This window comes from Etheostoma spectabile, chromosome 2, assembly GCF_008692095.1.
Source record: "Etheostoma spectabile isolate EspeVRDwgs_2016 chromosome 2, UIUC_Espe_1.0, whole genome shotgun sequence".
Lineage (NCBI taxonomy): Eukaryota > Metazoa > Chordata > Actinopteri > Perciformes > Percidae > Etheostoma > Etheostoma spectabile.
In genome coordinates this window covers 6,589,832-6,603,484 of record NC_045734.1, presented here as the reverse complement: position 1 = coordinate 6,603,484, position 13,653 = coordinate 6,589,832, and the positions used below count along the sequence as shown (strand labels likewise).

The window sequence follows — 13,653 nt, the reverse complement described above, 5'->3', positions numbered from 1 at the left end:
GTGTGTGTGTGTGTGTGTGTGTGTGTGTGTCTATATAAAGAGACAGTGCACACTCACTGGTGACAGTGAGAGTGTCGTCAACGATCTGGGCAGAGATTTGGATGCGTCCTCTCCTCTCGGTGTGATCGGTCCCACACAGGCTCGGGACGTTGGTCACACACCGCTTGTGGATGTTCATCATACAGTCTGAACGCAGACACACAGAAATGCACAAGTTAATTATATTTATATAGCCCCAAATCACAGTACAACCCTCAATCCTTAAACTCTCAAGTTATTATCACAATGCTTTCAGTACTATATAACCAGATTAAAGACTCTTCAGTTATTAAGTGGTACACTTTGATAAAGTGTACCACTTAGTGTGTACTTTTTTCAGTGTACTTTTTCCACTCACAAGAAAAAAGATTGGGGGAAAAATTGTCTAAAATGATACAGCAAAGGCTGAAAAACCTGAACTTTAAGTCCCAGTCCCATACTGGCTCCTACACTACGCTCCTACCTACATAATGCAACTCAATGCCATTGTTTCATTAGACCCTCCCCGTCTGATGAACACAATTTTATTTTTTATCTTAGATTGCTGTTGATTTATTTGCATTGAGTAAAGCTACACAGGAAAACATAAAACACTTTAAATAGTTTATGTCATGATGATGATATAATAAAAATAACCCAACACTCTTTATGCAATTTCTCAGTCAGTCCACTAGATGTCAGACTGCTCTGATGTACAAAACTCCACAGATTACTCCTCTCAGAGGTAGAGAGAGTGAGAAGGTAATCCTTTTTATGTTTGCCTCTCCATGATGACCTTTCTTTTTTTAAAGATTATTTTTGGGCATTTTCAGCCTTTATTTTTCACAGGACAGCTGAAGACATGAAAGGGGAGAGAGAGGGAGGGGGGAATGACACGCAGCAAAGGGCCGCAGGCCAGAGTTGAACCTGGGACCACTTCGTTGAGGAGTAAACCTCTATGTCTGGGCACCCATGATGACCTTTCTTATGAAAACATCTTTTGGTTAATTGTATTTTATATTTCCATCATACAGAAGAAATCAGAAATATATAATATATGCATGTAACTTATACATTTCTATCTGGCTCCACTCAGCTCCACTGTCCATTAAAGCTTTATAGAGGGAAAGAAACAAGTGTGTGATGTGGCAGAACAACACATCTCATCATGGTTGACAAATCTAAAAAAATATGAGTCCTTTGCATGTGTATTGAGAGCCTAGGGACACTGTTTTAGGTCCCTCCAGAATAAAGCCAGCAGACAGAAAGTTGGTAGGGACTCTATCTGAGTTGGTGCCAGGTGAGAAAACCACTGTGGGTTCCTAAAACTCAGAAACTCAAAATAAATATTGATGCTTCAAAGAGGCAACTCTCTGTCAGCCATCAAGAGGCGTGTTTCGGTTTGTTTTCCAAGTTAAAATTTAGCCAAATCATGATCATAACCAGACTTCTCTCATCTCTAATCGAAAATATCCATAGAACCCATAAGAATATTGAGAAAAGAAACATCCCTGTGTGCAGTTCCACTATTTTGTTTGTTTGTTAATATGAATACAATTTGCATGAAGCACAGAGCTCCTAGACAAATGTGTGTTTACGTGATTAATATCTAACCTAATAACCCCTTTGAGAACTGTATTATATAAGCCACCACAATATTTTCAGCACCAAACAGTTTAACACCAACCTATTTCCTTTTCCTCTTAGCGTACATCTGGTGACTAAATATAAAATGTATAAAAACTTCAAAGGCCAAGTCAAAGTCCATCAGACACGGTGTATTACTGCACGCAGGTACAACGTGGAACTGTCTACTCACTAAATGATGTTGGCGATTGCATTACAATGATACAGAACACTTCCTGTTAATGTCTTTGTTGCCAACAAGAGGGAAAAGGTCCACAATAAGTATGACACAACAGCATTTACTTACTGTTATGAGAAGCTGATAATATCTATTTAACTGTCGGTCATTATGACTCATTAGCAGGTTAATTATTGTAAATGAATGTCCTTTCCACTGAAAGGTTTTAGCTGAACTACAGTCCACATATCTCAAGCAAGGGAAACAGTATTAATTGGAATGACATAAATTACATTTTAAGCAGTTATTTCTCAGATTTCGGTCCTATGGGCTAGACACACATTAAAGTTTTAGTCTGTCAATGTGTGAAAGAGTTTATTGTAATTGTCTAAGAAGTAAACAGTTTGCTATGTATCAATTTTTGCAGCAGGCATATGTAATTATAAGGTCAATAAAGCAGGTAAAATGATAATTTCCATTTATGTTCCTCTAAAGCGCAAGCTTTCATGTGTGTCACATGCTCACTCTGTGTGTTGACACACACATTCACAGATTATTTGTGTACATACGGTCACATTTCATGCCCTGGTGTATCAGCCCGTAGAGAAGGGAGCCACAGTGGTCACAGAACGTCGGGCTGGAGTAAGTGTGGACCTTAAACCTGTGTTTACTACGAGGATCCTGCAGAGGAACAAACACAGACAGGAGAGATAAGTCACTTAAATTCATTATTTAAAGTAATTCACATCATTTCATTTTGTTGAGCTTAGACCCCACTAAACGATTAAAAACGGCAGTTTCAGTTGTTCTCAGTCGTCTTGTTAGGCGTTTTTCAGAAGGTCGGTTCACCAAAGTTAGAAAACAAACATGTCCTCAGTTACCTCTAGTGGTATCTAACATTCAGAGAGTTTGGGTTTTATTTGCACAGGTTTTGAGATTTGCTATATGGCCAAAAGTATGTGGACACCAAAACATTTCAACTATAAGTTGGTGTTGCACAGCTTACTCTTTACCATACTAAACAATAATAACACTGTATAACATCCACTCTTCTGGAAAGGCTTTCCACAACACTAGAAGTGTATTCATGAGGTCGGCTACTGATGATGGGTGATAAGGCTCAAACTCATTCCAAAATGTGCTGGATGACGCAGAGGTCAGGCAAGTTTTTCCACGCTAAAATGGGAAAAAATATCTTTATGGACCTGGATTTTGCACATGGGTATTGTCATGTTGAAACAGGAAAGCATTTTCCCCAAACTATTGCCATCAAAATTGTAATTGTCTAAAGAAAATTGTATTTTGCATCATTATGATTTTTTAATTTTTGACCTCTCTCCAACACACCTGTCTCATGTTATAGATGTGCAAGTATGTTAATTATGATTTATCTAAGGGGACCAGAAGTACACTCATACTTTACCTTTGACCATTAAGTGTATCTGTGGTGAACCGATCCTTTAAATGTTGTTTCCATTATGTCATAGAGCAAAAGTGAAATTACTGAGATAGAGAACGCAGTACTGATGGAGTGAGTGTGGAGGATGCTTAGAAATAGCCAATAATAAAATAGCTTTGTTGATGTAAGAGATAGGTAGGACTAAGAGATTAATAAACATCAGTTATACAACTTCAAAATCTAAGCTGCTGACTCACAAAAAATGTGCATGTGTGTAAATGAATGAGAGATGTTGTCTCATTAACCTGAGGCAGCCAGGCAGCACGTTCTCTCTTTACTGACATTTCTCAATTTGATGTGGGGCTGACAGCTCAGCAGGAGCACAATTGTGTATGTGTTCATCTAGCAGCAAACACACACACACACACACACACACACACACACGCACACACGCACACACGCTGACAATGCTTATGTTATTAATAAAGATCAGTCAACAGCAAAATAATCGCTAACTGTGTGTTTAATAAATATCTAACTTGACCACCAGCGATCTGCTTCACTGTGGACTCCCATTTTCTGTACTTACGTCGGAAGCAGGTCCCTTGTCGGCCCCCGGACAGGAAAAGGTGACAAATTCATGACAGCGCTTATGAACCACAAAACAGCACACTGGTGGGGGGAAAGAGGGAAAGAAAGCAAATGTCAAACTCAGGCTTACTTGCAACGGCAAATGAAGCGACACAATAGCAACAAAGAGATGAATCAATATGTCAATTATGCGGTATTAGTCATTGCACAACAGGCTACTCATATTTCAGCAGTTCCCATTTGTTCCATCCTTGCTGCAGACGTCTATGTTTAGTTTCATGGCTTCAGTTTAAGATGATTTTAAATTTAACCACAGCATGGTGGGACATCTCCTGATCACACCTCATAACATTAAAGCTGCCACAAGAAACGTCTCGCAGAGGCAGCAGGCTCCACACACACACACACCTGGTGATTGTTTGTTCCTGCTCGCTGATTGAAGTTGCGCTAAAATCATTCAGCGTTGTGACGGACTGAAATAAATAGCCTGCATTCTATCAGCACAATGTAGCACTGATGCCACTGATTTAGGCTTAGATTAATATTCTAAGTGTCTGACATAGTTATGGAAAGTATTTCTAAAGGAGGTCGACCTTTCTGATTAAACATAAAAACATCAGTGAAATTGCGTTTGCTAAACCCATCAGACAGTATGTGTAAATAAACAGTAATTTTAGCATTGTAAAATACACTTGATTTAAAGTCGACAGCAACTATTCTACAAATAAAACTATGAAAAGCCACTTTGGGTCGTTTCTACTTTTCCAACCATCCCAACTTGAGTTTTGGTTAAAATTAGCACATAGTTTACAGATTTACATGTGAAAATATGTTGGCTCTATACATGCAGTAAGTATTGTCTGGTGGGTTTAGCGCTAGCGAACTCCGAACCGTTTCTGGTTAAACAGAAAGGTCTTAAGAGGTTTTAAAAGGTCTATCTCTGTAGGGATCCTTTCCATAATGTTGTCAGACACCTAGAATAATGATCTGAGCCTTTTAGCTGCAAAAGCGGCACTTTTAGAGAACCAAACTGTCACATAGGGTTAAACTGCAGTCTGGTCTGTAGCTGCCAGGTTACAGCATTCACGGTCAATACTGCACCAATTTCAAAGATTTTTGTTCCCATCAGTCACTTACACACAAAATTATAGAAAAATAGGGTCCAGGTTGAAAAAAAAAACGGTAGTTACCCTTTAAGACTAACGTAAATTTGGCCAAGTTGGTGACCGTCTATTACGCTACAATCAAGTAGACTTTGCTCAAAAGCAGGGAAGTACATTAAAGAAGATGGATGGGAACTGAAGCAGTGGTGGAATGTAACTACCCTACATAAGTACATTTACTTAAGCACAATTTTTAGGTACTTGCACTTAACTTGGGTATTTCCTAATATGCTACTTCATACATTTTATAACTTAACTAGTTACTTTGCAGAGCAGATCATTAAAATAAAATAAAAACCAAGTAATGAAAGATGATGTATTGTTATAGATTATGCTACCCAGCAGTATATAAAGAAATTTGAATTAAATAAACAGATATTAGTGAGTTTTCAGTTCCACCACTGAACTGAAGTACATATAATAAATGTTTCTAAAATGGTCTCGGGCTGCATTCTTAAAGTTGATGATTTAAATCGTTGGTCAGGGAGGTTAATCATTTCCGAAGCAGCAGACTTCTCACTTGCATCATCGTCCACAGTTAATTGTGTTTTAAGTGCTCAGGCAGACCAACGAAGCAATAAAAACCCAAATCTTGTCTTAATCGTTGGGATGTAAAGATACGATTCACACTTTTAAGTTCTCAATATAATTTTCTCACGATTTTTAAAAAACAGAATGAGGGGCAGACAAATGACTGTATATTCCTGTATTTATATAAACTGTACAAAACAACATATGTATCAAAAGTTCAACTTAAAATTAAATAAAAAACCCAAATCCCACACCTCGACAGCCCTGAGAAGCTGAAATGCAAACTTTGTTATATGGAAGTAAACATTCCAGATGTTTTGCATGGGAGCACACAAAAATCCCTAGGTCCTTTTATTGTTTTGGTAAATAAAAAGGACAGACATTTTCCATGTGAATTTCTGGGAATCATGATTTTACATGTGATACATCATGTGTATGAACATTTCAGACAAGACATAGATGTGTCTTATAAATGCTGCAGACCCACAACTGCTATTGTTGACAGGAGTTGAGTAGGAGAGAGGGACAAGCTGCTCTGATTAATTGCTCTAAATTTTACCATGGCTGGATCTAATAAATCACATTTTTCCAAAGTGCAAGCTGACACACTCAAATCGCATTGCCTTGTCCAACCAAACCCGAGATTCAGTTTGCTGAAGGACAGCAAATATATTCACATTTAAGAAGCTAAAGTCAGTGAATGGTTGGCTTGCTTTTGCTAAAAATGACTCAAATAATTAACTAATTGTCAAAGGCATTGTCATTTTCTGTGGCTCAGCTGATCTATTAATAAACAAATAATTTACAGTTGAATGTGGCGTTAAAAAGTTTGGAGACATCAGTAATAACATTAAACTAGAATGACAGCCTTGCAGTTGAATGCCAACCAGTGCAATTGTTACAGTTTACATCCCTGTCCGTCCAGTCATAATATACAGTACGTAGTGAAGACTTTGAAGGAATAAAATAAGAAAGGTATATGTAGGTGTATTGTCTAGCAAAACATGGATGCTTTACACACATCTTTAAACCGGCAGCACAGAAGATCTACCGTAAACAATCACCAGTTTCAAGACTGGTGTCAACAACTCAGTACCGGACCAAATGTCCCCTCTTCTATTCCCGAGTGTAGCGCTAAATAGCAGACAGAAAAGAGTTTTTACTGAACATTATGATGTCACAGTGAAGCTGACCTTTTACCTTTTGGCAATTAAAAATCACAACTTTATCCTTTTAGACATTTGTGTGACATTTTGTCATAGTTTGCTAATTATTTCTTGAGTTATGGCCAAAAACACGTTTTGTGAGGTCACATTGATCTTTGACCTCCAAAATCTAATCAGTTCATCCTTAAGTTCAAAGGGGAGATTTGGGTCAAAGTTGAAGAAATTCCCTCCAGAAAGTCCGGAGATATCTCTTTCCAAAAATTAGACAGACAGACAGACAACCCAAACACAATGCCTCCGGCTAAAGCAGAACATTTTACTAATAAGAAATAAAATCCACTTCTTGTTTACATGTGCACACAGCCACAGCAGAAACTGTTCCAAACTATACTGAGCAAAATAAAATAAAACACTTTTGTTTTTGCTCCCATTTTTCATGAGCTGAACTCAAAGATCTAAGACTTTTTCTATGTACACAAAAGGCCTGCTTTGCTCAAATATTGTTCACAAATCTGTATTAGTGAGCACTTCTGACAGTAACACCTGTTACGACGACAAACTGCAGTCAGAGAGAAAGAGAGATGAACCCTAAGCATACCACCAGATACTGACTGGTTTTCTCCCAGTCCCCCCCCCCCCCCCCCCCATTTCATTGTGGCCAGCCTAAGGCACACCTGTGCAATAATCATCCTGTCTAATCAGCATCTTGATATGCCACACCTGTGAGGTGGATGGATTATCTTGGCGAAGGAGAAGTGCTCACTAACACTAACAGATTTAGACAGATTTGTGAACAATATTTGAGAGAAATAAACCTTCGTTTACATAGGAAAAGTCTTAGATCTTTGAGTTCGGCTCATGAAAAATGGGAGCGAAAAACAAGTTTTTCTTTTTTAATTTTGTTTAGTGTATGTGTAAGCTGTTAAGTTATCAGTAGATTAATCAATAACAAAATGAATCAGTAACTATTTTTATTATCCCTTAAGTCATTTATGAAAAACATCACACATTTTATTGGTCCAGCAAACTAATTTATATGTTTGTAAATGAAATATTTTTTAGATTTCGTAACATTGGTTGAACAAAAAAAGCAACTTGAAGGCTTTTAGGAAATTGTGATTGCCATTTTTCAATACATGATGTGATATTTTAAGAGATGAATCAATGATGAGAATTCCTGTAAAGTGCAGCCTTAAAAAAAGTGACAGTACTAATGAGTACTAAACGTTCAGAGGGGGAGAATGTATGTTTGATATCTTTGAGCAGAGCTGGTACTGATCCGTGGTGGAACTGAAAACACACTAATATCTGATATCCAGCTGAGCTAAGATCAGATGATCAGTCACTAAGCCTTTAAACTGCACACTCTGAGTTGGATGTTAAAACAGTGCACTCCATCCCTTCAAATTTTGATCAGTCACTTTCTACATTAGGAAGTCATGAACATGACCAACACCAGAACTCCATTTATAGAAATAGGTCAAATCAGTCTTCTGTATTGTAGCCCGACTTTGTGGTTTAGCCTCATATCACTGGCGTAGCAATGCTGATTTAAAACCACTTCCACTTTGCAATGAATTGAAATATCAGAAAAGGAATTAAGACATCAATACAGTTTACATTTCAACACTAGTATGACAAGATTATCCCACATGTTGCAACACACACACACACACACACACACACACACACACACACACACACACACACAACACACACCACCACACACACACACACACACACACACACACACACACACCACACACACACACACACACACACACACACACACACACACACACACACACACACACCACACACACACCACAACACACACCACACACCACACAACCCAAACCCAACCACACACACACACACACACACACACACACACACACGTGGTTAATCTTAATTATTCACATTGTCGTTACATTTTCATGAGGCACTGTGGCAACTGGCAGTACTTTCCACGTCTTTCTAGCAGTTAAGCAACCGAGTGCTTATGTTTGTTCATGCGTGTGTTTGTGCAGACAAGAGGGCGGGTCACACCTGGACTTCCTGTAAATTTAGGTTAGTGCAGTTTCAGCTCTAAGGCCTTAACATATCAACAGATAAAAACAGATATGATAATAAACTGGGTACAACATGGAACTCTGTCCATCTGTAGTGCTGCACAATGCAAATAAAACGCAAATAGAACGGATGAAAACGAGAGGAAAAGAAAGAGTGAAGAAAAAAAAAAAAAGTCAAACAGAGAAACACACGTGCATGTGTGTGCATGTGTGGGCAGGAAGGGATGGGGCACAGCTGGGTTTGAGGCGATGTGAGGGGGTGGTGGATTCATTTGTGTGTTTGCAGTGTGTTAGAAAGACAGAAAGGGAGAACTGGAGCACCAGAAAACACAGTGAAGGCCGGTGCAGTCACACTTTATAGCTTTTTGTTTATAAATCTGCTCTGTCACTTACACACACACACTACTGAAAGACAGGCCTAGTGACCTGCCGAGGAGGTCTTGCTCTGTTGCCTAGCAACCACCCTGAGCCCTACAGTTGAGTCCACACGCACACACGCACACACACACACACACACACACACACACACGCAAACGCACGCACACGCACGCACACACACACCTGACAGTGATAACAGCAAATCAGGGCCGATCCAAAAAAAGACTCCTACGATGGATTGCCAGGATGACAGCGGGCCGACAGTTTTCACACCGACAGGAGCATCGGGAAGTTCCTCCATCTTGGATGATTACCAGTCCACAAACCACAGACGGAGACACTTGTAATAATCATCGTTCAGGCCTCAGCTTGCCTGAATAAACTGAACCGCAGAGATAAGATCCTGCTCCAGCTCTCTGAAGACTATAACGCTAACGTGCACATCATATCGTTTAGACCACGGGTTTTCAACCTTTTTCAGGCCAAAGACCCCTTAAACTGAAAGACAGATTGAGCAGGGACCCCTACTACATATATTGTATAAATTGAAGTTGCATATCACACTGGGCATACAATAACCTGTGGGGCCACATAAAACTGTTACACATACCTTTTTGCATAGAATGCTAAGCTATTAAAATAGCCAATCCTTATATAAATCATGTTTTATTGTTAAACGTGTGTGGCACTGTGAATCCTTATACTGTCCCTGTGGATCGCCTTAGTGACATCCTTGCCTATAGGCCAATAAGGCTATCATCAGTGGGGATTAATATTTGATAATACTAATATGTTGCATTTATTTTTAGGACATTTAATAAAATAAAATGTTAACTTTAAAAACATAATGATTTGGAGGCCTGTCTGCATTGACCCTGAGGACCCCCTAGGGGTCACGGACCCCTTGTTGAAGATCCCTGGTTTAGACCATAATCACGAGTAACTGAGTCGGACAAAATGTTCACATCAGCCTTTAAGTCATCATTCTAACAGTGACGATATCGCCCACTACAAAAACGTGGCAGTAAAAAAAGAAACCAATCTAAGATTATTTAAACCACCAATATTAACCTTCATGTTGTCCATGGGTCAAATTGACCCGTTTTCCTATATCAATGTTCTTTTTAATTACCCAAATTAACATGATTGATTCCACACAACGCTCTTTGACATGTACGAATCTCTACTTTTATTAATTTTGGGGTGTCTTATTCAATTTTATAGCATTTGAAAAAATTGAAGTGGTTTTCGAAATTGTATTGAGTAAAAGTTGACATATATTCCAGTCTGTCATTTTCCATCAACATACATTCCTTTAATTTTAGTCTAAATAATTCCTAATTTCTGCTTTTCTAACTCAAACATTAGGTATAATTTCTTAGGTTTATTGACCATAAATTCCAAAAATAACTGTAAAATTAAAAAGGTGAAAAAAGGACAAAAACATAAGAAAAAGTTAAAAACATCAATAAAAAGCTTCAACAAAAGTGTTGATTTTCACTTTTGACAGGAAGACAACACAAGGGGTAACCAGGGGATTTGATTGGCCAGTTGGGGGCTGTGGAAACAAGTTTTTCTGTGTGCGTGGTGAAGACTTGATTTTCACAATTGAGACTTTTTACACAAATGTGCGAAAACAAAAATATGAATTAATAGATTTTTTTCCGATACATCTCCCAGCCATACTTGGGTATGGGCACCGAAACGTGGTATTAAACGAGCACTGGGGCTAAATTATTAAAGACCATAATATTGATAAGCTCTAGCGTTATTTGTTCTGTTATCGGTACTTTTTAACGTTTTGGTGTAATTGATTATCACGCTGCATCATCATCTTTGCTCTCTGTGGCGGAGATGAGCTCCTCCAACTACGCTCGGTACTAAGTGCATTAAAACCTTTGACCTCTCTCTCTCCCCGCGGTACCTGAACGCAGCGAATCACCTCCGCGGAGGGAGGAGGACAGAGGACAGGGTGAAGGACTAATACTGACTGATGTCTGTGCTCCCCATTCTTTCTAAACTCAGTATTGGGATTAGGCCTGCACAATTAATCGTTATAAAATCGAGCTCTCGAATCACCCTGTTAACGATTTAATTTTTAAATAACTTTTTTTTTTTGTAAATAAATAACTAAATTTTTTTTGTATATAAAAGGTTCTTTTTTACTATTTTTTTATGACTTAGATTCTCATTTAATTTTACGAGTCGACTGCATCACAAACGCTACTCCTTTCTTCTGTGAGTTTTAAACAGACTGTGTAAAATAGGTTTTAAAGAGCTCCCAAGCTCTGCAATGCTCTCCCTTCTCTTCATTGAAGCCTCTATGTGTACAGGCCTGTGGTGATGCCCAATGTGCTAGAGGTGCCAAAATAAATCTGTTTGGTACTGCCAATTTGTTTTGTTTTGGGATAGTCAAAATAATCGTGGCAGAGAATCGTGACATCATTTCTATGCTAAAAAAAAATAAATTGTGATTCATATTTTTTGATATTTTGGATTTGTTTCCAGTAAGATTACATTGAGTTTTTAAAATGACTTTGCTATTGTAAACTTTACTGTTGCTGCTCTAGAAACAGCATTTTGCTGTCATATTTAAATATGAATAAATTCCAGTCATGTTCTATGTATTATTTTTTTTAATAAACTATAAACTAAATATATAAACTGATCACCACTAACATGATTCAGTCAACAAGACATTTCAAATTAAATATTTGTTTATTACTAATAGGAAGACAAAAAAGGTCTTTTGAAATCCATCAGAAGAGCTGCTTGAGCATTTAAGCATCTGAGTGGATGGACAGGTGAACATGTTTGATTGACACCTAAGCATTCAGGTGAATCGGACTGAGATACAACATAAACAAATTTGGGCTCGTAACTGTCGCACTGTTGCCTTTTCTGGAGGGAACTACTAGAACGGTCCTTGTAAATTATGTGGTCTAGTGTGGTCCAGACCTACTCAATCTGTAAAGTGTCTCGAGATAACTCTTGTTATGAATTGATACTATAAATAAAATTGAACTGTAACTTGCAAGCAATGAACAGACAGTGTTTTCATTGTTGTTTTTCCCCCTGGTGATGATCAAACAGGAACATACCAGTTAGCATACAAAGCTTAAGCCACACCTACAGACTACCTAAAACCTACAGAGAATTTATAAACCACACAACATTGATACTTTAGACTTAGACATTCAGTAATGAGCATAAACCTTACGACTGAGTAAGTACATTTCTTTTAACAGAACTATGTGGTATACAGTGCGGAGTATTAACAGCCATATAACATGCACAATGCTTGTGACATGACCAGGGTCAGTTGAGTTCATATTGACAGTTATCAGCACGGAAATTACTATACACCCTGTGTGTGTGTGTGTGTGTGTGTGTGTGTGTGTGTGTGTGTGCGTGATTGACAGGAGCGAGATTATTGTTAATTGGTCGCTTATATAGAAATCAAGCTTTCTGTGTTTTACTCTCTCTGTAAATTAAAAATGTTTGGTGTTTGGACTGTCGGTAGGACAAATTAAACAAATTGAGTAGAAAATAAAGAAATCGATGTAAAGAAACGTAGCCCTACCGATACGAAAAAAGAATAATAATCCGTCCAACCCTACAGATAATATTTTATAATTTTTTGAAGTCAAGGTTCTTATTTTTGCCATTTGCTTGAGTACAACATACAGGCGCACGGGAATAGTTGTGCGGATCACTCAGTCAGTAAAAAAAAAAAAAATAAGACACTAAACACACACAAATACCAAACAAAGTGAACTCCGACTGAGAGAGAGCTGCGACGTCGCACCGTAGGGAGTGCCATCAAGTCATATCCTTAAAATTATCCTGAACGCCAAAACCTGGGTGATGCTGAACATTAATCTGTTGTCGTTTGCTGTCATTTGTTCGTTTCATCGTCATCTCACAACATTCTGTGTAGTTCCCCAGACATTTTAACATCCAGTCAGCCCATCTGGACATTTTTCAGAGCACTCTCACTGGAAAGATCCGTCGCCTTTGCATCGTGAAGGAGTATACTGACAAGCAGGCGCTGGGCTGTGGACAGGCATACTCTAAAATATGGGTTTGATTTCTCGACCACAGTGTCACAAACGTATCTTGTAATCAATATCTTTAGACTGGCTGGCCTTTCATCCAATCAATAACAAAGATACTACTTCAACCGCTGATCCATCAATGATCAGGATTAAAGGGTCAAGCACAGCCATGATCCACTCACTAACAATGACATTTCAAGATGGGGAAACATGCAGCATTTTTCAAGATAATTGTCAGCATTCTTTCTGTGTTTGAGTCTTTTCAGTTGTAAAGTAGACACAGAGGCGTTATAAACTCTTACACATAGGCTGCTCAAGATTTGCACATTTGATCATTCTCATTCTTTTTATAAAGCAGATAGTATCAGTTGCCAATGACTGGAGGCCAGTGGGACAAGAAGTGGAAAGATCAGTAAAAATCACTATCTTCCGCCCAAAATGGTGGTGGAAAAAAAAAAAAAAAAACTGTTTTT

The 13,653-nt window shown here is 38.3% G+C and overlaps 1 protein-coding gene across 2 annotated transcripts in view; it reads right to left on the bottom strand.

Moving 5' to 3' along the window:
- Positions 1 to 13,653, bottom strand: part of LOC116705456 (protein kinase C beta type) — a 33,839-nt gene that overhangs the window by 12,734 nt on the left and 7,452 nt on the right. For both annotated transcript variants that reach the window (XM_032541665.1, XM_032541660.1), the window contains exons 3-5: positions 3,811 to 3,893; positions 2,392 to 2,503; positions 58 to 186 (exon numbers count right to left, since the gene is read on the bottom strand). In XM_032541665.1, coding sequence (XP_032397556.1) covers positions 58 to 186; positions 2,392 to 2,503; positions 3,811 to 3,893 — 324 coding nt within the window. The remainder of the gene's footprint in view (positions 1 to 57; positions 187 to 2,391; positions 2,504 to 3,810; positions 3,894 to 13,653) is intronic.